Here is a 26,433-nt window from a genome sequence, read left to right as displayed (position 1 = left end):
CTTTTAACTTTTTTTGTTTTTTATAAATCTCAGTTTCCATCACCAGAGTGGGATACAGTGACCCCTGAAGCCAAAGATCTGATAAATAAAATGCTTACAATCAATCCAGCCAAAAGAATCACTGCATCAGAAGCACTCAAACATCCTTGGATCTGTGTAAGTTTAACCAAGCACTAGCATACCTACTGGAAATACTAACCAGCTAATATTGGTTGGATTTATAGATTGAGAAGTTTCATATTACAATGTCATAATACCTTGACATGTTGTTTGTTTTATAATTAGTGTTTTTTTTCTGTGGGCATGACATTAAAATCTTTATTTTTTTTGTTTTTTTTGTTGCGCCTTTTATGGAAAGGAGTACCCCAGCACTTGGAAGGGTTTAGCTCTGTAGAGATTGGCAAATGGCAGGAGACAGCAGTCTGAGACAGTGTCAGTTCAAATGCAGGGCTTCCCCTGCTCTTTATTTTCAAACACAGAATAAAGCCATATTCACATTGGCACAAAGTCCAGCACTAGCTAAACACTTTAGATTGCCTTCACTATACAAGTGACCTATTACTTGCCACCCAACAAAACAATCTTTAAATGTATTATCTCACACATTGTCAATCGCCCCAGGAGAGGCTAACAGACCTAAGGACTTACACAGCCTGCCTTTGATCCCATAACTATCCAGGCCCGAAAATAGGACTTATCAAAAGTCCATAGCAAGGTACATTTTGCCAAAGAATCACCATACCTAACCCAGCTTCCCCTGGATAAGGTATGCACTTCCTAGTGTCCACATACAACAGGTTACATGGGGAAATATAGCAACCCCCCAACCACCATTCCTGTCACTGTCTCACAAAATGTATTGTATCTTCATGGACAAAGTCCTACACTACTCTAATGTCTTTGATTTAATGCGCTCTAGATTTACTACTATATTTTGTTTTTTTACTATTACAGCAACGTTCCACTGTTGCTTCTATGATGCACAGACAAGAAACTGTAGACTGTTTGAAGAAGTTTAATGCAAGAAGGAAGCTAAAGGTAAGCCTAAATATCCACCGGAAAAGGAAGAATATATCGAGTTAAAATTTAACAGTTGCTGGATAATATAATAGAAAAAAATTAGCAATTGACATCTTTTAATAATCTACTGATGGTTTTACTTAAAATGTACTTGTCACTACAAAACACGTTTGACACGTTGCAGAGACGTGTGAAAGGTTTTGGTTGGTCAGGGTCTGGGTTTTCAGTCACCCAACTGTTGTTAGAACAAGGGGGCAGAAGTTTGCGGCCAAGTGCTGCGCCTCTCTTCTTTGTGCAAAGGAAAGGAGCAGTTACGTGGCCATAGCTTGGAGAGAACACACTTACCATTCACTTCTTGCCACTATATCTAGTGCTGAAAAATATTGTCATGTCTCTACAATATGCCAAAAGTATTTTAAAGTGACAATGCATATCTAGTCAATATTGTCAGTGTACAAAATTATGTAGAAATAGTTTTGTCCCCTAAACAAGGAGATGTAGGGAGGGTATATTTATCCTAAAGTCAAATTGGCCAGCACTTTATACCTTAGCGCACATGGTTGCCAATAACCGTTAGAAGTGCATACTCTACAGTGTAGAGAAAAGGAGCTGTTATTTGTTTGTGTGTGTGTGTATATATATATATATATATATATATATATATATATATATATATATATATATTATACAAAAAAGCAGGGTGCAGCAGCACTCTTGGTCAAAGAATGGAGGCTCTTGGCGCACTTTTTGATCAAAACGTGTCCCCCATCCAGCACGCGGAGGTGGCTTCTTGTTGGATGGCACCCTAACATGCTTAATCCACCCACCTCTGCTGTTCATATGGCCTCTGACTGGGTGACATGCATGATCCACTATCAATTTAAAAGCCTCCTGTGAAACAAGGAGGGGTGCACGGCTAGAGAGCATGCCACTACCCCTAACTTGCATAGCAAAAACACAAAAAAAGAAAAATAGCCAGCACTACTACCTAATACACGGGTGCACGCTGCTGTGGCAAATACCAAGTATGCAAAAAAGATCTATATATATATATATATATATATATATATATAGAGATATATAGATATATATATATATATATATATATATATATATATATAAATATGGGATAGTACTAATTCACAGTTTGATTTATGACCATTTACACGTTAGAGCTTTATTTGGTTAACATAGGTACAAATGTATAAAGCTTTCTGTTTAGTAAGTCCTAGTCCTTTGAATGAGTTTCTCATTTTTCTTTTTCAGGGGGCTATACTGACCACCATGCTTGCTACTAGAAATTTTTCAGGTTTGTTGGTTTAAGATTCACATCATCTTTATGTATTATTTGTCACAAAGTTTAAGTGGCAAACTAGTAAAAAAAAAATAAAAAAAATAAAAAGCATTCTTATTACCACTTGGAAAGCTATACAGAAGTTATTTCTTATATAAATCAGCTGTATTGACAAATTATTTTAATTTGTTTTCCATTTAGTTTATTAGTTAAATGAGTATTCATAGCTCCATATTCTGGTTGTTTTGCCCCCTCTGGGCCGTTTGTGGCTGCCAAAGGTCGACAAAAAGCCAAAAGCAGCTGAAGTGGGGAAGTTGCATAATTTGCTTAGCTCTCATTAACTTTAAAAGCGGAACTCCAGTGGAAAACTTTTTTTTTTTTTTTAAATCAACTGGTGCCAGAAAGTTAAACAGATTTGTAAATTACTTCTATTAAAAAATCTTAATCCTTTCAGTACTTATTAGCTGCTGAATACTACAGAATACATTTTCTTTTTGGAAGTTGGAGCTCTCTGCTGACATCACGAGCACAGTGCTCTCTGCTGACATCTCTGTCCATTTTAAGAACTGTTCAGCGTAGGAGAAAATCCCCATAGCAAACATATGCTGCTCTGGTCAGTTTCTAAAATGGACAGAGATGTCAGCAGAGATCACTGTGCTCGTGATTCAGCAGAGAGCACTGTGTTACAAAAAGAAAATTATTTCCTCTGTAGTATTCAGCTGCTTATAAGTACTGGAAGGATTAAGATTTTTTTAATAGAAGTAATTTACAAATCTGTTTAACTTTCTGGCACCAGTTGATTTAAAAAAAAAAATAAAAGTTTCCCACCTTTATTGGGAGTTGTGCAAGTGGTGTAGCCCCGCAAGCTATTCTGTTTATGTAACTCTAAGAGTTACATAAACAACATAGCTTGTGGGTTACACCGTTTGTCAATGGTAGGTATGCAAATTGCTTAACTTCCGCTCTTTAGCTACTTTCAGTTTCCTGCCCACCTCCAGCAGCCATAAGGGCAGGGAGGCTAAAGTCAGGAGATGGGAATACCCCTTTAAAGGATTTGCCCCTACTGGATAACTAATTTTCTTTGACCTTTTTAACCATGTGAATGTCATCAAAGGTGTACTCCGCAAGTGTCTCTTCTATTAGCCAGCATGGAAAGCTGCTAAAAGCAGCTTCTCTGGTGGATTCTTTGTAACAGCGTTTAACTTGTTTGCCAATTAATTTCAATTGGCCAAATGCATTGGATGCTGCTGAGGAAGTATCTGTCCACCCCTTTAAAGGAACACAGAGCTCTCTGCTGAATCATGAGCACAGTGCTCTCTGCTGACATCTCTGTCCATTTTAAATACTGTCCAGAGTAGGAGAAATTCGCATAGCAAACATATGCTGCTCTGGACAGTTCCTAAAATGGACAAAGATGTCAGCAGAGAGCACTGTGCTCATGATGTCAGCAGAGAGCGCTTTGTTCCAAAAAGAAAATAATTTCCTCTGTAGTGTTTAGCAGCTAATAATTACTGGAAGGGTTAACATTTTTTTTATAGAAGTGATTTACAAATCTTAACATTCTGGCACCAGTTGATTTAAAAAAGGAAAGTTTTCCACTAGAGTACCCCTTTATTGTCAGTTTAAGACCAGGGATTGCTGCAGCTGGGCCAGAAGTAATTGACAATTCTGATTCTTGGAATAGCATCATTTTATTAACCCCACTAAGGACTATTGATATTGTTTAGTCTGTAGGTTTTACTCCACATCTTGTTACAATAACAGTTATTGGCAGTTGTGATGAAATGGTGAATGTTTACAGAAAACAGCATAATGTTTCTATATTATCTTTTGTTATACTCACTATTTGTGATTATATTTTACTCAAGTGTAGTTCTGTTTTAAGAAGTGTCCATGACAATCTATTCGGGAATAGCATCCTAATATAATACTCTCACAAGCTGAATCACTTCTGTACAAACTGGAGAAAATTAGATTTTTTTTCTTCCTCTGGCTACATTTCATCGGTTTTGCCAGCTCCTGAAGCGCCCATCGTTCAGCTAGTGAAAGTGTGTTAGTTAATTACAGATCGTTCTAGAACAGATTGTTCTAGAACATTGTAACGGGGTTGTACATGTGTATGTATACCTGTTTATATACCTTAATTTGCCATCTTTCATACATTTTTTTTTTATTAGTCAAAGGAAACATGCCTGGGTATTACCTAAGCAATGGGTTGTCTATTTCCATTGTATACAGCTGTTTTTGTCTTTTGGGTTTTTTGTTGTTGTTGCTCCAAAATGCAAGAAAATATGTGTAGATCCTATAACAAATATTCTGTTCCTCTCTGTTACTGTTAAGTGTCCACTTGGAGTTAATAAATTACACTGGAGACAATACTTGTCTATGTGTAAGTTTGGTGGCAAATGTGTCCATTCGGATGACCAAGTCATCCTTATTCTTTCAAATATCTCCTCTTCTGGGTACAGGAAGTAAAAATAGAAAAAAAATAAAAAAAAATTAGTTTTTTTTGTAGAGGGGGGTTATGCAATTTGACAATATATCTTAAAGGGCCCTTCTAAAACTTGGATTTGATATTTTTTTATTTTTATTATTCATTACATTTATTTTTGATTCCATTATTAACCACTTCCACTGCTACCAATCTCTAATACATTTGCAAGTTATCCTGCACGATTTCATTTGTACCTGTTATAGTTTGTTATAATAATGAAAATCCATCATTAGCTTGTCCTTCAATGTAGTCATTTTGTTTATGGAAAGACAAGCTTTTTTCTTTATCTGCTGTCATATTACTATCATTACTTGTGTGGGCAAAGCTATTTACGTTGAGGGATTGCTTGCAAAAGAACTGTTGACGTTAGACACCATAACATGACACCTTTCATTGCTACCCAGAGCTATTTTATATGTGTCTACGAATTTATCAAAGACCATAATGAATAGGTTAAATGTACTTGAATGGAGAAGACTTAACAGGTAAAACATCAGTGTATGAATGCTAGAAAATAGGGAAAATTAAGCTGCATTCACTAACCAAAGAGTAGAGTAAACCAGCTTGTATTTCTTTCCATACTACTTATGTACATAGAATAATGTACTTGTATCTTCATCAGTTTGTGTCAAATTTAGATTTACTAAAGGGTGAACACATTTTTGTTTAAATGTCCTCTAAAATATAGCACATATGTTTGCTTCTTGTCTCTCTTGCATTTTCACCAAACACATAAAATTGACCATATTTAGTAATTTCTCAGTATCCTAGGCTTCATGCTATTCTCTCCTGCCTATGCTACATAGCTTACCTCCTACTAGTTCTTCCGTACAGGGAGCACTGTAGAGCAGAGTGAAGAAGCATAGATTACACTGAAGAATACAAAATGTGAGTTAGGAAAGTTGTATAACTTATAAGGACCTTTCATATGGAGAGATTATTGACAAAATGATTGTTTGTATGAAAGTTTAGTCAAGGTCATAACCCAGTGTAAACAAGACGGGCATTCAAGTTGACAAGTGATAATACATTGTTTGTCATTAGTTGCATAAAAATTGATGCTTGTCGGCAGCACACAAACAATTGTCCATACAAACCCATCGCTATTATTGGACTATAAAGGTGAACACAGATTATCATCAGTTGCCTTTGTTAGGGGCAGTTAATCTGCCCTTGTTAAAGGACCCTTATGGACAGTTCTTTGCCACTAGCCTATCACTTGCTACCCTCAGATAGGACAAGTGCAGTGTGATAAGACTCCTACTCCTCTGATTCTGTTAGCCCAGAGGCATAATGGAAGATGTAGGCTGCAAGTCTGTTCATTGTGCATTTGGTGAATCGCTTCAGAGGGGAAATATTTGGAACATAAACTAAAACAGGTGTGCACAAGCCAAACACAAGCTTTTACATTAGGCCAGAAAATTGCCAATATGCTTCTTTAATATCATTATGATATCTTTATAAAATATTTTCTTGTAGGTAGCTTTAGAGCACCTAGCATAAAACAATGGCAGCTAATTCCTTATACCTGACTGCAGTCTATAGTTTATAAAGGTTTGTTTTATTTTTTCACTATTTTTCACTGGGTTTATAGAAGCCATAGTCTACTGACAAATAACATGCTAAGCAACATTGTAAAGTTCATTCCTAAATCTTCTAGTTCAATAAATATTGAAATACTTACTATGCACAAGATCAGTCTTTCCAATAATTCAGTCACCCTTTAGAAAATCTACTTCTTTTTTTTTTTTTTCAATTCCATGCAACTGTTACAGCTTTTACTAATACTTTAGAGTGTTAATCCACATTTCATTCAGTCTGATATATTTACATTGGTATTAATGCATTTTAGTTATAGCATGTGTTCAGGTTATAAAAATATTTAATATGGAATCTCTGAGTCTCACAGATTTAAAGTTTCTAAACTACCAACCTTTAGTAGACATCATAGAGAATGTAATAGAGACTAGGAGTGGAGCTGGGTAAAACAAGCAACGTTAAAATGAGATTTTGAGAAAATGATAAGGGTAATGTACTAATATGGGCACTGTCAATAAAATTTTTTGTTTTTGCAAATGATAGAGCAGGTAAAATAAATAAGATTTATAATTTACTCCCTGTAAAAAATTGTCTTTGTGTCACTTTCATGGCCCTGTTTCATACACAGGCAGAGAGAAAGTGCTATTCACTGCTGACCCGACAGCACTTTGTGAGGTTTAGATTTATAAGGTTTATATTTTAAAATATTTATATTATATTTAATTTATATTATATATTTAATAAAGACTTATAATTTCAGATTTATAAGGCCATGAAAGTAACAAAAAAGAAAAAAAAATTTTTTACAGGGAGTAAATTACAAATCCTGCTGTATCATATGCAAAAAAAAAATTAAATTTTTTTTATGACATTGCCCATTTAATGCAAGTGTTTAAAATTTCACTTTTCTGTTAAATTCTTAAACTTATTTATTGACCCAAGTGGCCCTTTAAATAATTCAGAGCATTGCTTCGTACATGGAAGTGTTGAAATTTCTGCCAAACCACGTACCTTTTTTCTTTCAAGCATTCTTTATAAGCTCCGTAAAAATAGAAGGAGCAGGTATTATATGTTCCATGATGATTTGTAACAGTAAGGCTTTAGTGTAGTGAGACTCAGCTCTCTATTAAATATGATCCATATGTTTGCAATGCATGACATTTACATTAGCTGCTCATACAAATATGGTTATAATTGTGTTTTTTTTTTAATTTTCCTTTTTCTAATTTTCCTTTTTATGTGGATTGTGTTTCATGTGAGGTAAGATTCAAAGAAAATGAAGATTCCTGTCACCTTTCTCTAGAGTCTACAAATCTGTCCCTTAATAACTGCTTAGCTGTTCCTCTCTAATACTAACATCTATTTTTTATTATGTTTTTAATTCATTTTCCAAAATCCTTTCAACTCTTCTATTTGGTGTCTGCAACCTGGCAGAAAGTGTGCTGGAAAGTATGGAAAAGGGAAAGCAATCCATCACAGGTTTATCAAGCCCTCTTTTCTGGAGCGACTAGCTGTAGAAATGGCAATTCTAAAATAACTTATTAACAGAAGCCCTTTCTCTAGCATCAGTAGCCTTCTTTCTTTATTTCTATTAATAATCTACTCTAAGGTTGAGAGCAACCACATAGAAATCCTTCTTTGCCAATCTTGCTAGATGACCATGTTAAGGATTCTTGTTTATGTAGTCACTAATATATGAGGGACATCTGTAGGAAGCGAGAGGTAAATGGCAATCTACACTTCTTTTTACGATTATTTCTTTTAATATTCATGCAGTTTAGTTACTATGAAAATGATAGATCCTAGACAAGTCCCTAGAATATTCTTTTATCACAAAACTTGCAGTAAGCATTCAGGAAAACAGATCTGCTGTTAAATAGAAAGCAGATTCAAATTGTGTTCTAATTAGAAGGGTTATACGCCAATTTTTTTCTTCTATTTTGCAATTATGCCCAGGCTGCTGCTGTAAAAATAATAAACCTTAACTTAACTTCCGGCTCCTCCTGTGCCCCTGATATCTCCCTCCTGTCCTCTTTTTCCTTTTTTTGGGGCCCGACACGTCACACTGTGCTCAGTTAATTGCCAGTTCAGGCAATGTCCCGCCTCAGTTGAGCAGCAGTGTGATGTATCGGCCTGGGGGCCAGTAAGTGGGCTGGGCCTAGACTCAATACATCACACTTCCGCTCATTGCTGCAGTAAGCGATTAGCTGAGCACAGTTTTGATGGGTAGGACCCCAAAAGCAGGTAGAAGACTGCACCAGAGGACAAGAGCGCAAAACCAGTGGCAGTAGTGGAAGGTGAGTTGAGGTTTTTCAGGTTTTTTTGCAACAGCCTGGACATAATGGCAAAATGAAAAATGTTGTTGGATAACCCCTTTTAAGTGAAACTGATAGATCTTTGTATGTAACTAAATATGGATAGAGATATATCAGTTAAGGCTGTGGGGCAGGGAGGAGCCAGCGGAAAACACCCAGACAACTAGTTCAAGCAGCATTAAAGTGATGACAGGTACCTTTCACTGTCATATGGTAATATTCCAAGCAGTTATCCCAATATATAATGCGTCTTCAATAATTATGATATAAAACTTCCTAAACTTTCTTTCATTAGTGCATAAAGTCCATAGATTGTGAGCATACATTTCCCTGTACTCGATTTTTTTTTTCTTTTTATTATTATAGACAAAATTGGGGAGATTTTTAAAACAGTTGAAAAACATAACAACTAAGCACAGCTTTTATTGTTTGTTCTCTTCTTGAAAAAGGATTGGTTACTATGGACAACAGTTTTTCCTTTTATTTAAATATGTTAAATCAATATAGTTTTTAAAAACGGACATCTTGGGTTACGTATACCAGGGATTAGCCAATACATAGTTACTGTTTTGTCCCATTCTGTATAATTGAAGTGCTTCATGTTTATATCAGACATCTTTTCAAGATATCATGGGAAACTAAACTATAGACAAGCGTTAGTAGAAATGCTTCATTTTACACCACAGCTTTATTAAGCTACTGGCTGATCAGCTGCAGGATCCCAATCTCGGAATTGAGTCACTGTGCTACCTATACCCGCCAAGCCAAGACCCTGCTATTTTTTAAGAAGCAGGCCAGGCAGTCCATCAATATTTAATTAAAATAGATGGAAGTAAATGCTTTTTAAGTCACTTCTCATTTCCCTAGCCTTCATAAATTATAAATAGAGAACAAATGTATCCTTGACAGTCTGCGTTTGATTCTTTTTTTTTTTTTTCTTAGCTGGGGCTTTCCATATTCTGCAACTTCTTTATCTGATTCAGACTGCTACACCTGCTAGCTTTCCAATGCTCTGCTGAATGAATTCACCTTTATTCTCTCTGCAGTCTTTATTATGATTAAATACCTTTTTAGAAGAATTGTTTATATACGGTTAAGAAGCATTGCTGAATTATTCATCTCTTCTCTGCTAAGTCAAAGAATATATTGCATAAATGGCCATTTTTATCAAATGCCATGTTTTCATGTGACTTTACTGTGACATTTAACGTACAATAGTACCGCAGTGATTTTATGAAGGCCCAAGTCAGTGGAACACTGTCTGCTGTGCAAAAAGAAGAGACCGATCATCTGTTGGGCCCTATCTTTACTATTACATACTGGGATAGATTAATCTGTGTTTTGCCACTTTATGTTTGCAGAGCCCTGCACATGGTCTCAGGTTGTCTGTGCCATATTTATCAAACAGCTGAGATACTTTTCTAAGCCAGGGGTTCTCAACCAGGGGGTACGCCAAGGCACAAGGGGATTAAGATGGGAGGTAATGGCAAAAGGGCATCAGAGGTAGGGGGAAATAATGGCACAAGGGGATAAAGATGGAGGGGGGATAATGGCAAAAGGGGGTCAGAGGGAGGGGGGGGAATAATGGCACAAGGGGATTAAGTATCGCATTAGAATGGTAAGCACACACCATTATAAAATGAAGTACTTTTATGACTTATTTTGTCCGCGGACATACTTTCACCCTTTGGGGGTACAGTCGCAAAAAAGGTTGAGAACCACTTTTCTAAGCCACTCGAGACACTGAATACACTTGATTGTAAAGACGGGGGTTCTTCATTTGATTGACAGGAAACCCTGTTGGTGTGATCGATCCCTGACATACTTGTGAAGCCCAAGGTTCATAGCTGACTCATAGAATCATGTTTGCTGCCATAACACCTAGCAGAAATAAGATGTGTTGGCAATATCATAAAAATAAGTAACCGTATGAATAATAAATGTTAACAGTTTATGATTTTTGACAGATGGACTTTTCTTTTATTAAAAATATAATATGCAAAGACATATGGACATCGCAATGCACCTTTAAAAAAGTGTACTTTTCTCCAAAAGGCTCAAAAGACGCTATAGTCTGAAAAATATAACGTATTGTAAACAATGGAAACTTTCACTAGTGTCATTTCACATGTGATTTAGATGTAAACATAATGGGGGACATTTATCAAAGGAGATGTCTAGTGCAAACTATTCTTATTCCATCCTGCTCGGGCAGCAAAAAAAGAGAAAACAAACTTTCACTTACCCTGCTACATTCCCCTAGAGCTCCGCAACAGCTGATCGGTCGGCTTACTACTTCCTTTAGCCCGGGATGTCACACAGCGCTTCAGCCTATCACCGGCCGAGGTGGGACATCGCTGCGGACGGTTATAGGCTGAAGCGCAGTGTGATGTCCCGGGCTAAAGGAAGTAAGAAGCAGACTGCTCAGCCAACCAATCAGCTGTAGCGGAGCTTTGGGGAAACGTAGAAAGGAAAGTGAAATGTTTTAATTTTTTTTTTATTTTTTTTGCAGCCCGTGCAAGATGGAATAAGAATAGCCTACACCGGACATCTCCTTTAAAACATGTGCAGAGAAAGTTGACCAGTTGCCCATAGCAACCAATCAGATCGCTTCTTTCATTTCTCAGACCTTTCAGATCTTTTTTTTTTTTTAATTAAACTGGTCAACTTTCCCTCTGCACAAGTTTTGATGAATCTCATTCAGTGGTCTGTTGACATTATGTTCAGAGCCTTCTATTAGAGGTAAAATTTTACAGGGTCTCACAAAATGTACCTTCAAGGGGTGGCTGCAACGTTTCCCACTGCATGCAATGGAATACATCACTTATGGGCTTCTATCGGAAGGAAGTAAAATATAACGTGTGAACATGCTCTTAATGTAAAGAATTGATACAATATAAGAATTTTTCTTAACATGAAATTATTATCCATTTGCAGCAGCAAGAAGTTTACTGAAGAAGCCTGATGGAGTAAAGGTAAGTTATGCAAAGGAATACACTGTTCTTAATACTAACATGATTCTTTTCAGCAGTACCTGTGTGAACCCTGCTCAGGTAACCTGATGCTTAAGGTGTCCTAATATTTAAGGTTTCTAATGATCTACTGATGTTCAGTGGTTGCAGGTAGAGATGAGCGAACTTACAGTGAATTCAATTTGTCACGAGCTTCTCGGCTCGGCAGTTGCTGACTTTAGCCTACATAAATTAGTTTTCAGCTTTCAGGTGCTCTGGTCGACTGGAAAAGGTGGATACAGTCCTAGGAAAGAGTCTCCTAGGACTGTATCCACCTTTTCCAGCCCACGGGAGCACCTGAAAGCTGAACAAATTTATTCAGGATAAGTCATCAACTGCCGAGCCGAGAAGTTTGTGACGAATCGAATTTACTGTAAGTTCGCTCATCTCTAGTTGCAGGGGTAAATTGTGGCCATTTAGGACTGTAGGACAACATGCTTATGTAAACCAAAAATTATATTGTATTTGTGAAAGGTGTTGTGCAGCGAAAAGTAACTCTTCTCCCTACAGTCACCCCCCCCCCCCACACACAATCTGACACTTATCCACTCTCCTGTGAATAGGGGATAAGTTACTTTTCGCTGCTCAACCCTTTTTAATGTTATTACTTGGATGTCAGGTTATATACTGGTTTGTTATAAGATTTTTCTGGTCCCTTATTTTATGCTTTTATTTATTATGAAAAGTAATACTGCATATTTCCAAGTAACTACTGATGAACTACATATCACAGGCTTTCCTGGGGAGACTCTACTGATATGGACTGAGATGTCTAACTATAAAAAAATAGTTTTTTGTTTAGGCATAAATACGATTGTATTGAATTTACAAGTAAAGAACACTCCTGCCTTTATTATAGTAAGGGTAATGTCATCATCTTATCACCATGGTTTATGCTAAGGGGCACTACTGTAAAGCTCTGCTTTTATGAAAATGCACACATTTTTTCTGCAGATATCTTCCATGAACTCATGTGTGGAGGAACAAAGAATGTTGCACTCACCGGTCCAGGATAAAACTTCTTTATTGAAGACTAGTCAGTGGGTGTACTCCCGGGGAGATGCTTCTGCTATGCTGATCTGTACACCCACTGACTAGTCTTCAATAAAGAAGTTTTATCCTGGACCGTTGAGTGCAACATTCTTTGTTCCTCCACGCTTGATATTTGCCTCACTCTATTAGTGTCAGCACCGATGCAGGTCCAGTATTTGGTTCCCACCCTGTCAGCTTGGTCCGCATGTATCTAGCTACACCTGTGCTCCTTTTGAAGTGCCGGCTACTGCACTCCTTCTGTTTGCTATCTTCCATGAACTGTACCAAATAGTGATTGCTGAGAAAACAACTGTATATGGCTTTCATAGAAATGCTTAATGTAGTAAATTTGATGAGTAGCCATATTAGTCCAGTGATGCAGATGCAAATCAAAAAATGTTGCATTATCTTGTAATACCTTTTTTATTTGGAATAACAGAATTTTGTAGAGACAAACTTTCGGGATTCCTCCCTTTATCAAGTCCAAAGCAAAAAGATTTGCTTTGGACTTGATAAAGGGAGGAATCTCGAAAGCTTGTCTCTACAATATTCGGTTAGTCAAAATAAAAAAGGTATTACAAGATACTGCAAAATTTTTTGATTTGCATAGAAATACTTAGAATGACAAATATAATAAAGAGTTTAGTAGCAATTTAACAGTATGCACCTGCAGATCCCAAAACCCTGGGGCGACTTATTAGGTCTTGTGCACACTGAGGAAAACAACAAGGTCATTTCCTAGTTACTGCAGAACCTTCATGCAAGAGGAATGGGTAGTCAGATAGTCAGGAGTGACAAGTTAAAGAATTGCACAATTTTCTCATCTCAAATAGTTTCAAAAGCAGCACTGTTATAAGCTTCAGATAATTTTACAGTCTGTGTACAAATGACAGGAACATTTATTCTTTCTAAGCCTATTCTTGCAGTGAGAATGTTCAGAACATATTGCTCCAGAAACAGGAACCCATAAATGGGAGAAATAGACCATCTGACTAGTGAGGGAATTGTAAAAGATAAGCTAGTATTACCTTGACAGATCCTCTAATTTAAAAGGAATCTGTCAGATGGTTTCACATAGTGTAATTTATCTAATCAAAGAGCCAGGGAGGGGAAATAACATCACATGCATACCTTTGGATTTGCAGATGTTTGCTTGTGAGTGGAGAAATTAGCATTGTTTCACATATGCAGATGAGTACAAAACGCTCAGAGGGTTTTGCCGATAAGTGCTCAGCCTATAGCACAAAGGCTGGCAATCAAATAAAGGAGGAAGCAATATGGGATGGAACATAAGGGGTTCAGAGCTGCCCAGTGGGCACTTGCCATTTATGTGCATGTATATAAAAACACAAATTGCTCACTTCTCACAAGCAAAAGTTCACAAATCTAAAGGTATGTCGGTGAAGGTGCTTTTGTTACCTACCTGGCACTGTAATAGATACATTATATTTACCCTTCTCATTCCCTGCACGTAATCCAGATATATTTTTTATCTTTAAATTGCTAAAGGATGTTTTGCAGTCAGAACAAAAAACTAAAGCAGAACAGTACTTTAATAGGATAGACAATATATATTTTTACAACATATGTCATTAGAGTGACAAAAGCACTGCTAAATTTAACACTGTAGTCCAGTGATGGCAAACCTTTTTGAGTCCGAGTGCCCAAACCGTAATGCACGCTAACTTTTTTTTCCCTCAAAGTGCCAGCATAGCAATTAAATCAGAATACTGAGGTTTAAGTTTAGAAAAAACAACTCATACAGTTGCCATAACTAATTAACATTTTTTGTTTTAAAAGAACACAACAACAGAGTTCAATGATCCAAACTTTTTTTTTCTATTGATAGTTTATAGTTCCCCCACATTAGGTTGTAGTTCCCCCACATTAGATTGGCAGCACAGTTCCCCCACATTAGGCTGGCAGTAGACGTCACCCCACATTAGGCTGGCAGTAGACGTCACCCCACATTAGGTTGGCAGTGTATCCCCCCACATTAGGTTGGCAGTATAGTTCCCCCACATTAGGTGCAGTATAGGTCCCCCACATTAGGTGCAGTATAGGTACCCCACATTAGGTCCTCCTCGCTGCTCCACTCTGTGCTGTTGCTATGGGCGCACGAGTGTGGCGTCAGTGACGTCCCTGCATGCGCTACCTCCTGGTGGCCCCTTAGTTTTTAAAGTTAACGCAGGGTCGCAGAAAGGTAACTGGGGCATCCTTGTGTCCCGAAAAGATCTTTCGGGACACAGGGATGTCCCGAATGGGATGATGGCGAACAATGGCCGCGTGCCCACAGAGGGGGCTCGGCGTGCCACAGGTTCGCCATCACTGCTGTAGTCTGTTAGCTACAATTTGATTCACATAAATGCAGCCAGCCCTTGAAACAGGACTCTGGCATAGTGTCTATGGGGGAGAGTTATCAAAACCTCTCCAGAGGAAAAGTTACTCAGTTGCCCATAGCAACCATCAGCTCGCTTCTTTCATTTTTCAGAGGCCTTTTCAAAATGAAAGAAACTATTTGATTGGTTGCTATGGGTAACTCAGCAACTTTTCCTCTAGGCAGGTTTTCATAAATCTCCCCCTATTTGCCAATTCATAATAATTATACAGACCCTCCTTCCATTTCTTATTAAGCTTTTGTTCATGTGATTCCTTCACATGTAAATATGGTTGTAAAAATGTATTAGTTTATCCTTTAAATAGCTCAGGGGGGGACTTCTCATACCTTTTTTATAGCATTTCGGTAAATAAGGATATGATCTAAACACACTTCAAATCTTCATGTGTGTTAGACCTCCCTTTTCATCCCTTAATGTTACCTCAATAATCCTATTGCCATCTTCAGTGCAGGTAGCAGTTCACAAATTCACAAACAAGCCGAAAAGGGGCAATTTGAAAGGGCCATGCCACTCTTTCAGGTTTGGAAAGCCTGTCTTGGAGAAATAGTCAACTGCTTGTTACAGTAAAAAAGAATTTTTTAACTTTGGGCTTTGTTCATATTGGAGTTTCTTGTCTTAAAGTTGGTCCGTAGCACTATTATAACTGCTAAAGATATATGCAAACCATACATAACCCAGCACAATACTGAACAGAGCCTAAAGGCAAGTTTACATTTGCCAAGTATTGTTATCTATTAGTGGCCATTGTAAATAAAAAAAATTAACCTCTCTTTAGCAACTATTTTCACTCGTAATGCCACTGTAATAACCAATACTGGCAGCACAATGTGTAAATACGGCTATTAAGGACATCTGCAACCCATAGCAAAAATTATGGAATCCACACACTAACAGGTTTTTCACTCAAATAAATAAAATAATTTAATAGTATATATTTTCCCTGATCAAGTACAGGAAAAATGACGGCAATTACCTGGCAATTTGCATTTCTAAATAATATCTCTGCAATAGTCTATAAATCACAAATTAGACCACCAACTATTAAAAGAAACGTGGACACCACCTATAAACAAAGTGCTTGTCTGCGGGGCACAAAAATAATTATACTAAGAAAATACAAAGCACCATGCTAAAAAACTAACGAACTGCACATCCTATAAATAGTGAATCTTCATTCGGTTCACAAATGGACGTGGACACACTAAACTTAAGAGGCAAATGCTACAAAACAGGTTTAAAAAACACTAAATGTACCAACCACACCCCAAATGAGAGTGTGGACATCACTGATTGGGCAGTACCTGACAAACTGATAAATGGGGCTAAGTAGCTCATTGTAGAAAGAAAGAAATTAAGAAAAATACAAAGTAAATGCAAAGTGAAAAATACCCTTACTACTCTGAGGGTCTCGTATTCCAGTGAGGTTTTGAGGCTCCATGTGTTCCATTCCGCTAAAAGAAAACATAGCCCAGCAAAAGAGCAATTTGTCAATCCATACAATGGAACATAATGCAAAAACCTATCAAGATGAGAATCTAACATGAAGTGTGGCACAAGATGTTGTTGGCTCCCAGTCAGTTGTAACATTCAGTGCAAATATAAATAAAACAACAAGGTTACAAAAGGTACACATAAAGGGACCTCATAAGGTCAGAATAAAAAAAAACTCAACATAATATGCCTTAAAATTAGAAAGTGCAGAATAAAACAAATGGATAACATATATGCAGAAGCTGGAGTCATTTGAGATTCACATATAGAAAAGCAATACGAAAATAAGCAGTAACACCTAAACAGAAGACAATACTGTTAAAATATGCTAAACAAAAACAGTCATGCAATGTTGAGATTTGGATAAAATTATGCTGGCATCAGGTGCCAGTCTAACAAAACATATAATGTGGATGCTGAAAGAAAACAAGAACACCCCCCCACCCCTTCCATTTATGATATAAAGTTGCACATCAGGTAAAGATCCAAAGGAGATGGCAATCATTTTTCGGAATGATAAAGCATCTGGACAAAGAGAAGAGTATTAAACCTTTTCTTCAGAAAAGGCATATCAGCTTAATAACATGTGATGTGGCCAGCAAATAGTCCAGATAGCTATCCAACTGAAAATCTATGGGGAAAGTTAAAAAGAAAAATCCATGACAACACTCCTCCTGCAATGTTCATCAGCCAAAGGCTGTTCGAGAAAGTTGGAGCCACCTGGTGTAGAATATTGCTATTCATAAGTGGAGTCCATGCCTCAAAGAATTCAGGTTTACATAAAAGGCAGAGGAGGAATAACAAATTAGTAGTAATTGGGATTTTGTTTGGTGCTGAATTCCTCCAAATGTTTTTTCCTTACTTAATCAGAATATTCAGTTATTTTGATTTGTCATATCTGTGATGTGTGTATTTTGTAAAAAAGCAAGGTGACCATCCTCTAAGTGTGCTGAGTCCATAATTTTTCCCATGGTTTAAAGGTATAAGACAGAGAATAGTTAACCTCTTACTAGGCAACTTTGATGCTATTGTGCTGTGAACAATCTCTAAGACACTTAAAGGGGTCATCCATGTTTAAAAATAATAACATGCACTAACCTGAATATACAGGTTAATAGTGTGATTGATGCGGTTTAAAACGCCCTTAGCCTGATAATAATCCATTCAGCCGTTTCTGAGCAATCTGTAGTTCTCCTTTTATGCAAATTTAATTTTCTGTGCAATGGAGGTGGCTTTAGCCTTCTCATCTATTCTCAATCATTGCTCAGAAGTGAGGACACTGCCTCTATTGCTGAGAAAATAAAACTTGCATATATGGATACATACAGATTGTCTAGAAACGGCTGAACAGATTTTTTTTTTCCAGGTAAAGTGAATTTTAATCGGCATCAACCACGCTATTAACCTGTATATTCAGGTTAATGTGAATGATACTGTGATCAGTTTTCCTTTTTAAATGACAGACAGATACTTACCTGTGGCATCCCATACTGATCCTCATTTAGTCTCAGGTCGGCCCTCCGGTCTTATTTTAGGAATGGAGGTCAGACCAGGAGTAAGGAGCATAAATGAAGGATCAAAGAGGTAAGTATCAGTTAGTATATTTTAATACATTTGGGGCCTTTTAATTTATTTTTAGATTTCATAACATGAATAACCCCTAAAACTGTACTGTTCGTGTTTTCCATCCCAGCTCTGTGCTAACTGTGTGCCGTTTCTTCTTTAAATCTGGAATACCCAAGTAAAAGAAAACATTGCTGATCTTTCCAAAATAATGTTGGTTTTTCATGCCTTTTCTAATTTATTAAAGAAATGGCTTTAAATGACAAAATATTGTATATCAAGGTGGCCAGGTCATCCATTCTGAGATCATTGTCGTGTATGTACTGCATTGAAAGACCCTGTATCACGCCAGAGACCTGAACAAGAATAATTATCATGATAAATGAAGATGCAAATTACCACCACTTCATTCAACAGTCACATCTAGGACAAAGCAACAATTGTCCTTACAAGTTTTCAACAACTCACATTGTTACCATTGGGGTCCTGTCACTTGGTTACACTCTCCAAAAATCTGACAAGTAAATATTTTGACAGTGTTGCATTCTAATTGCTGATGCTTGATGAAACAGCTTGACATGGTGAGATTCTGTCTAGAATGTAATGAAGTTGTCACCTGGACAGCTAGCGAGCAGTGTAAGTGCATTAAATATTACTGTTTTTAAATAAGGGTTCAAATACATATGCTATGTCATTTAAACCCTGTATGTGTATTTATATGGTAACTTTCATTCAGATACAATGTTTGTGTATAAAAAAAAAAACTCAAATAAGTAACTTCACACAGTTAAAAAAAAAAAAAAAAAAGGGAAGTTGTGGTTTTTGCCACCATAAATAAAATACAGTTCTGAGTTAAAATGTTTATGTAACAGAATTAATTTCCATAGAACTGTTGCTGTAATCGACAATATACATTCTTACACACTGACTGTAAAAAAAACAGTGGGATGACTTTTCAAATGATTTTTGTACATTTTATTTTTTTTACTAGAAATGTGACATTTTCTAGAAATGTGACATTTTGAGCTTTAACCCCTTAAAGACTAAGACCATTTTGACCTTAAGGACCAGGCCAATTTTTGTTTTTGCACTTTTGTTTTTTCCTCCTCCCTTTCTAAAAATCATAATGCTTTAAATTTTGCACCTACAGACCCATATGAGGGCTTGATTTTTGTGTCACCAATTGTACTTTGTAATGACATCAATCATTTAATACCAAAATCTACAACAAAACCAAAAAAAATATATATTTGTAGGGTGAAATAAAAAAACATAAAAAATACACCATTTTGTAACACTTGGGGTCTTCCGTTTCTACGCAGAGAACGTTTCGGTATGAATGACACATCTCTTTTTCACGTAAGCCCATATGGTTACAAGGATAACCCAATTTATTTAGGTTTTATTTTATTTTACTACATTAAAAATAAAGCGATATTTTTATTTTGATGGAACTTTTTGATTACTTTTTATTAATTTTTATATGGTATATGAAACCAAAAATTAGCAATTTTGCACTTTGGTATATTTTTTTATCTATATGCTATCGACTGTGCGGTGTAACTAACATTATATTTTAATAGTTCAGACATTTACGCATGCAGCGGTACCACATATGATTATGTTTTATTACATTATATAAAAAAAAATGGGAAAAGGTGGGAGGTGATTCAAACTTTTATTAGGAAGGGGTTAAAGGAAAACTGTCACATATTTTCTCCCGCACTATCCACATGTACTGGTGGATAGCGCGGGAGACGCTGATTAAAACGAGCCCTACCTTGGTCTAATCCACGCCACCATAGTCAGTTAGCCCGCAAAAGCACCGCCTTTGCCAGTTACAGCCGGATATACACAGAGATTCAAACTACAAGTGCGGGCGAACGGCGGCGCGGATCAGACCAAGGTAGGGCTCGTTTTAATCAGCGTCTCCCGCACTATCCACCAATACCGGTGGATAGTGGGGGAGAAAATGTGTTGTCATGAAGCAGGTAAGGGCCCTCCGTCCACTCAGCTGATCGTGACATTGCGATTTTACCTTCATGGTCCCAATCAGCTCCAATGAGCTGCCGGGTTTGTTTCACTTCCATTGTAGATGCTGCGATCAACTTTGATCATGGCATCTTAAGGGTTAATGTCAGGCACCGGCCCGATCGGTGATGCCCGGCATTAACCGTGGGTCTTGGCTGCTGATAACGGGACCAGGGCGTATAGCTGCGCCCTTTGTCTTAGGTGATTAAGGACTGGGGTACTCAATTATTTTTAGTGAGGGTCCGCTTATCCAGGTCTGCCATCCGGTGAAGGTCCAAGCTGACCGCTAAGGCCTGGTTCACACCTAGCTGCCTCAGTGCCATGAAGAAAAGAGTAAACGAGTGATTGAAGTGTGGAGGATGTATGAATACTGCCACACACTGTACCCCTGAATATGATAGTGCCGCACACTGTACCCTCTGAATATAATACTACCACACACTGTGCCCCTGAATATAAAACTGCCACACACTGTACCCCTGGTATATTACTTCCTCACACTATACTCCTGAAAATAATTCTGCCACACTCTGTACCCCTGAATATAATACTACCACACACTGTACCCCTGAATATACTACCACACACTGTGCCCCTGAATATAAAACTGCCACACACTGTAAGCCTGGTATATTACTTCCACACACTGTACCCCTAAAAAAATTATTCTGCCACACACTGTACCCCCTCGATATAATACTGCCACACATTTGGCCTCTAGTATATTAATGCCACAAACTATGCCCCTGGTATTTTACTGCCATACACTATTCCCCTGCAATATTACTTCCACATGCTATGCCCCCAAATACATTTTCAACAAACACTGTGCCCTGTACCGACTAATTGTACCTCAGTGCCCCAAATAATTGATGCCACTGTGCTCCCAGAATTAATTATGCCACTGTGCCCGAGAGTTATTTATGCCACTGTGCCCCCGGAATGAAGGATGCCACTGTGCCCCCATAATGAAGGATGCCACTGTGCCCCCATAATTGCCACTCTGTCCCCAGAATGAATTATGCCACTATGCCCCCAGAATAAAGGATTCCACAAAATTAATGATGCCACTGTGCCCCCAGAATTAGTGATGCCACTGTGCTCCCAGAATTAATGATGATGCTGTGCTGCACAGAATTAGTGATGTCACTGTGCCCCCAGAATTAAGGATGCCACTGTGCCCCCAGAATTAGGGATGCCACTGTGCCCCCAGAATTAAGGATGCCACTGTGCCCCCAGAATTAAGGATGCCACTGTGCCCCCAGAATTAAGGATGCCACTATGCCCCCACAATTAAGGAAGCCACTGTGCCCCCAGAATTAAGGATGCAGCCGTGCCCCCAGAATTCATTATGCATCTGTGCCCCCAGAGTTATTTATTCCACTGTTCCCCCAGAATTTATGCCACTGTGCCCCAGAGTTATTTATGGCACTGTGCCCCCAGAATTAATTATGCCACTATGGCCCCAGAATTAAGGATGCCACTGTGCCCGCAGAATTAAGCATGCCACTGTGCCCCTACATGAACTTTGCCACTGTTACTCTCCAGCTGTTACAAACTACAACTCCCATTATGCACAGTCAGAAGGTCATGATGGGAGCTATAATTCAACAACTGGAGAGTGACGGGGGGGGGGACACAAATTTGTACCTGAGAACTCTGTCTTCCTGTCCCAGGTCCCGGCGCTGCTCCAGCCTCTTTTTGTCAGGCCTGGACAGAGCAGATTATGCAGGCAGCGTTAATCGCGCCACCTGCATCACAGGAGAAGCGCCGGGCAGGGAGCATAGCATTCCCTCACTCCAGGCCGCAGCTATTCATTTGTATCGGTGTCTTAAAGATACAGTTACAAATTTCTAAGGGGAGATCGGGCTGGAGGTCCGGATGACTAGCGCCACATTCCGGATCACAATCCGCCAGTTGAATACCCCTGATCTAGGAGAACATTTGCTGGTAACCTAGTGAATTTCATCCACCGTACATGTCTGGTACACAGAACTAAATTGTAGCTAACCCTACTTAAAGGGATATTTCCATCTTGGGCATTTAAGGCTCATCCACAGAATATGCCATAGCTATCTCGTATTTGGGTGCCACCTCACAGAGACATACTCATCTCAAGAATAAGGGTTAACTGTAACTCCCAAGTTACAAAACCATGTAGCTTGCAGTGTTCTGCTTTTTATGGGAGTTCTGTAAACTGGAAAACTGCCAGATCAGCAGTTTATGGTCTGAGGGACCCTCTTTTTCGAGATACAGGTAAAGCTCTCAAAGAGAACCCACATCTATCAGACATTTATGGTATATCCTGTGGATATGCCATTAATGTTGTAGATGGGAGTACCCCATTGAAGATCAATAGACTCATATCTTTGGTAGTATTTATTGGATGGAGGGTCCACCATAATGTCAGGAAACACTAGATCCCAGCACTATATTGCAGGTTATCGCTTTTAGTAAAGTTGAAATCAGCCATTAGTTATTTCAACCTCAAATTGTCATCACCTTTTGTAAGGTGACATTGTTTCAATTGTCTATCTTTCTATCACCAACCACTAGAACAGTGGATGTCTTGTCATCATCCTTCCTATGGACTCCACATGGTGAGAAAGTTTGAATAGAGTAGTTGTCCAGTATGCAATATCATTCAAATTACATTAAAGTAAATTAGCCATAGGCCGGCATTTATCATTGTAGGTGTAAATGTGTGCTCGTAATGTGTAGGAGCACCAAATTTATTAAACGGTCACAGAGCATTTGATACGTTTTGTGCAGATCACATTTTCTGAAACTTCTCTCTTCACATACACCAAAAAGCTAAGCTAAGTCTGGGCTGGTGTAGTTTTAGAGACTTTTCAGTGGCATTGTGCCTTTTTTGCACCTTTTCACAAAAAGGCGTAGTTCATAAAACCCTTCAGTGTCATGTGTATTGCCAAAAACAGTGGATTGCAACTCAAAATCAGCAGAAATGTGTAAACAAAAAGGTGCAAATAAACCCTGCTTGCACCTTTTCTAGACACTAAAAACTGTCTAAAGACCATGATAAATGTCGACCATAGAATTTGATCTTAAACCTCTCAAGTGAATAGATTATAAATCTTTTTAGATTAGCTGAAAATTTATATGCATTAGTGCTTTCTACAATTCCACCTCATACTACAAACCATGTTTTACTTTAAATATTATAAAAATGTGACTAGTCATCAAAGTAAGTTCATTGAGACCTGACCTTTACAGTTTGCATAGGTATGACAAGTACATATTGTCATTCACCATCTTTTTTTTTTCTATTTACTGTAAATATGGATTTGAGACCCTCTCTTTTCAAATATGTAAATATGTCTTCTATCTGTCTTCCTGTTTTATTTAAGTCAAAAATTATATCACACCATACTTAAATAGTTTTCATTCATTTTATAGCCACATAGGGTTTATGTGGGGAAAGGAGGCGAATCATACTATAGAAATTTTACTTCTTGGTTTTCGTTTTGTATGTGAAATTTACAATAAAATATACCCCCTATTGTTCTGTTCATAAATGCGAGACAGGTTTCTGCACTCCAGAATACTTACTGATTTATTCCTACCAGACATATATATAGTGAAGATAGAGAACAACCATAAGCTTAAAGAGTTGTCAAACCTTCTCTTGAATTTACCCTCCACTAATCTTAGCTGCTTAATGGAAGGCAGATTTCCGGTTTGACAACTGTTACCATTCTCTTTGTAACTGCTCTTTTCTTTCCTCATATCTTGATCTGTTGACTCTATTATGTGATACCACTTTAAGCATCTTAACAGTCTAAGGCTCTTCTTTCTTTCTATTTTCTGCATATCCACAGATAAACAACAAAACCAACGTAATAACAAGCCCTAAAGATTCTACCCCACCTCTGGTATATTTTTCCACCCCGTTCACCTATTTAGTACACATTTTCTAATGCTTTTCTCAAATTTATGCTTTTTTATTTTTCTTTTCTGAGGCCTTTTAAACCGTTGCATTTTGTTGTTGTGGTTTTGTGGGGGAAGTTCCTTGTTTAGTAGTGTGTTTCTTCAGTAACCAACTTTATACACTGCTCAAAAAAAATAAAGGGAACACTTAAATAACACAATGTAACTCCAAGTCAATCACACTTCTGTGAAATCACACTGTCCACTCAGGAAGCAACACTGATTGACAATCAATGTCACATGATGTTGTACAAATGGAACAGACAACAGGTGAAAATTATAGGCAATTAGCAAGATAAAGGAGTGGTTCTGCAGGTTGCGACCACATATCACTTCTCAGTCCCTTTGCTTCCTGGCTGATGATTTGGTCACTTTTGAATGCTAGCGGTGCTTTCACTCTAGTGGTAGCATGGGATGGAGTCTACAACTCACACAAGTGGCTCAGGTAGTACAGCTCATCCAGGATGGCACATCATTGCAAGCTGTGGCAAGAAGGCTTGCTGTGTCTGTCAGTGTAGTGTCCAGAGCATGGAGGCTCTACCAGACGACAGGCCAGTACATCATGAGATGTGGAGGAGGCCGTAGGTGGGCAACAACCCAACAGCAGCAGGACCACTACCTCCGTCTTTGTGCAAGGAGTAGCACTGCCAGAGCCCTGCAAAATGACCTCCAGGGGGCCACAAATGGGCATGTGTCCACTCAAACGGTCAGAAACAGACTCCATGAGGGTGGTATGAGGGCCTGATGTCCACAGGTGGGGGTTGTGCTTACAGCCCAACACCGTGCAGGACGTTTGGCATTTGCAAGAGAACACCAAGATTGGCAAATTCACCACTGGCGCCCTGTGCTCTTAACAGATGAAAGCAGGTTTACACTGAGCACATGTGACGCCGTACAGAACGTTCTGCTGCCTGCAACATCCTCCAGCATGACCGGTTTGGCAGTGGGTCAGTAACAGCATGGGGTGGCATTTCTTTGGAGGGCCGCACAGCCCTCCATGTTTTACCAGAGGTAACCTGACCGCCATTAGGTACCGAGATGAGATCCTCAGACCCCTTGTAAGACCATATGCTCATGCGGTTGGCTCTGGGGTCCTCCTAGTTCAAGACAATGCGAGACTTCATGTGGCTGGAATGTGTCAGCAGTTCCTGCAAGAGGAAGGCATTGATGCTATGGACTGGCCTGCCCGTTCCCCAGACCTGAATACGATTGAGCACATCTGGGACATCATGTCTCGCTCCATCCACCAATGCCACGTTGCACCATAGACTGTCCAGGAGTTGGCAGATGTTTTAGACCAGGTCATCAGGAGCATGCCCAGACATTGTAGGGAGGTCATCGGGGCATGTGGAGGCCACACACAGTACTGAGCCTCATTTTGACTTGTTTTAAGGACATTACATCAAAGTTGGATCAGCCTGTAATGTGGTTTTCCTCTTTGATTTTGAGTGCGACTCCATATCCCGACCTCCATGGGTTGATAAATTTGATTTCCACTGATAATTTTTGTGTGATTTTGTTAACACATTCAGCTATGTAAAGATGATAGCATTTCATACGATTAGTTCATTCATTCAGATCTAGGATGTGTTCTCTTAGTGTTCCCTTTATTTTTTTTGAGCAGTGTAGATATAGTCCTGGCAAAAGCCGAGACACATGCATGTGGTGTCTCAGCGTGAGTAGAGTGTGCTTTGTGTTGCCTCTAGCTCTCCTTTTGATGGATGTATCTTGATGTCCAAAGGTAATTTAAGAATTCCCTTCACTATAATAGGTGTATGGACATCAAGGAGAGCTAACAAAAGTATCGCTAGGCAACCACAAATTGACCTTATTCAGATTGAATTCCTACTGTATAAAGGGTGCTGTCAGGCATTATTACATTGACATTGCTATTTTATGTGAGAATAAAAAGCATTGTGCCCACTGATAAGATGGTGAATGTCAGACACATTTGATATATATATTACTGTGCATTAAACAGTGCAGTCAGTGTATGTATATCTTTATCAGACCTCTAAGTTATACTCCTAACAGTAAAGGAGACCATGATCATTTATATAGTAGTTATGTGCAGTTCATGTTGGTTTACTCACCCATGCCTAAAGGGTATTAGTCACTGTATATACATATTTTAATATATACTTTTAGTTACATACTGAGAGGAGTTTACTACTTAACATTGTTTCTTCCTAAAGTAAGCCCTCACCACTACACAGTGGTCCTGAATAAGGTCTTTGCATGCTGCTCTGATAGGTAACATTACAGATTTCATTTTTGTCCAGGGACGATATCAAGG

The 26,433-nt window shown here is 38.3% G+C and overlaps 1 protein-coding gene across 12 annotated transcripts in view; it reads left to right on the top strand.

The window, feature by feature from the left end:
- CAMK2D (calcium/calmodulin dependent protein kinase II delta) overlaps positions 1 to 26,433 on the top strand; it is a 229,942-nt gene that overhangs the window by 161,708 nt on the left and 41,801 nt on the right. For 4 of the 12 annotated variants that reach the window (XM_056565350.1, XM_056565378.1, XM_056565339.1 and 1 more), the window contains exons 10-14: positions 34 to 156; positions 955 to 1,038; positions 2,287 to 2,329; positions 11,603 to 11,637; positions 24,029 to 24,082. In XM_056565350.1, coding sequence (XP_056421325.1) covers positions 34 to 156; positions 955 to 1,038; positions 2,287 to 2,329; positions 11,603 to 11,637; positions 24,029 to 24,082 — 339 coding nt within the window. Of the gene's footprint in view, positions 1 to 33; positions 157 to 954; positions 1,039 to 2,286; positions 2,330 to 11,599; positions 11,638 to 24,028; positions 24,083 to 26,433 lie in introns of all 12 variants that reach the window. The other 8 variants (XM_056565369.1, XM_056565329.1, XM_056565361.1 and 5 more) reach the window with 3 other exon arrangements.

Source organism: Hyla sarda, chromosome 1 (assembly GCF_029499605.1).
Source record: "Hyla sarda isolate aHylSar1 chromosome 1, aHylSar1.hap1, whole genome shotgun sequence".
NCBI lineage: Eukaryota > Metazoa > Chordata > Amphibia > Anura > Hylidae > Hyla > Hyla sarda.
This window is presented reverse-complemented; position numbering and strand designations above follow the sequence as displayed.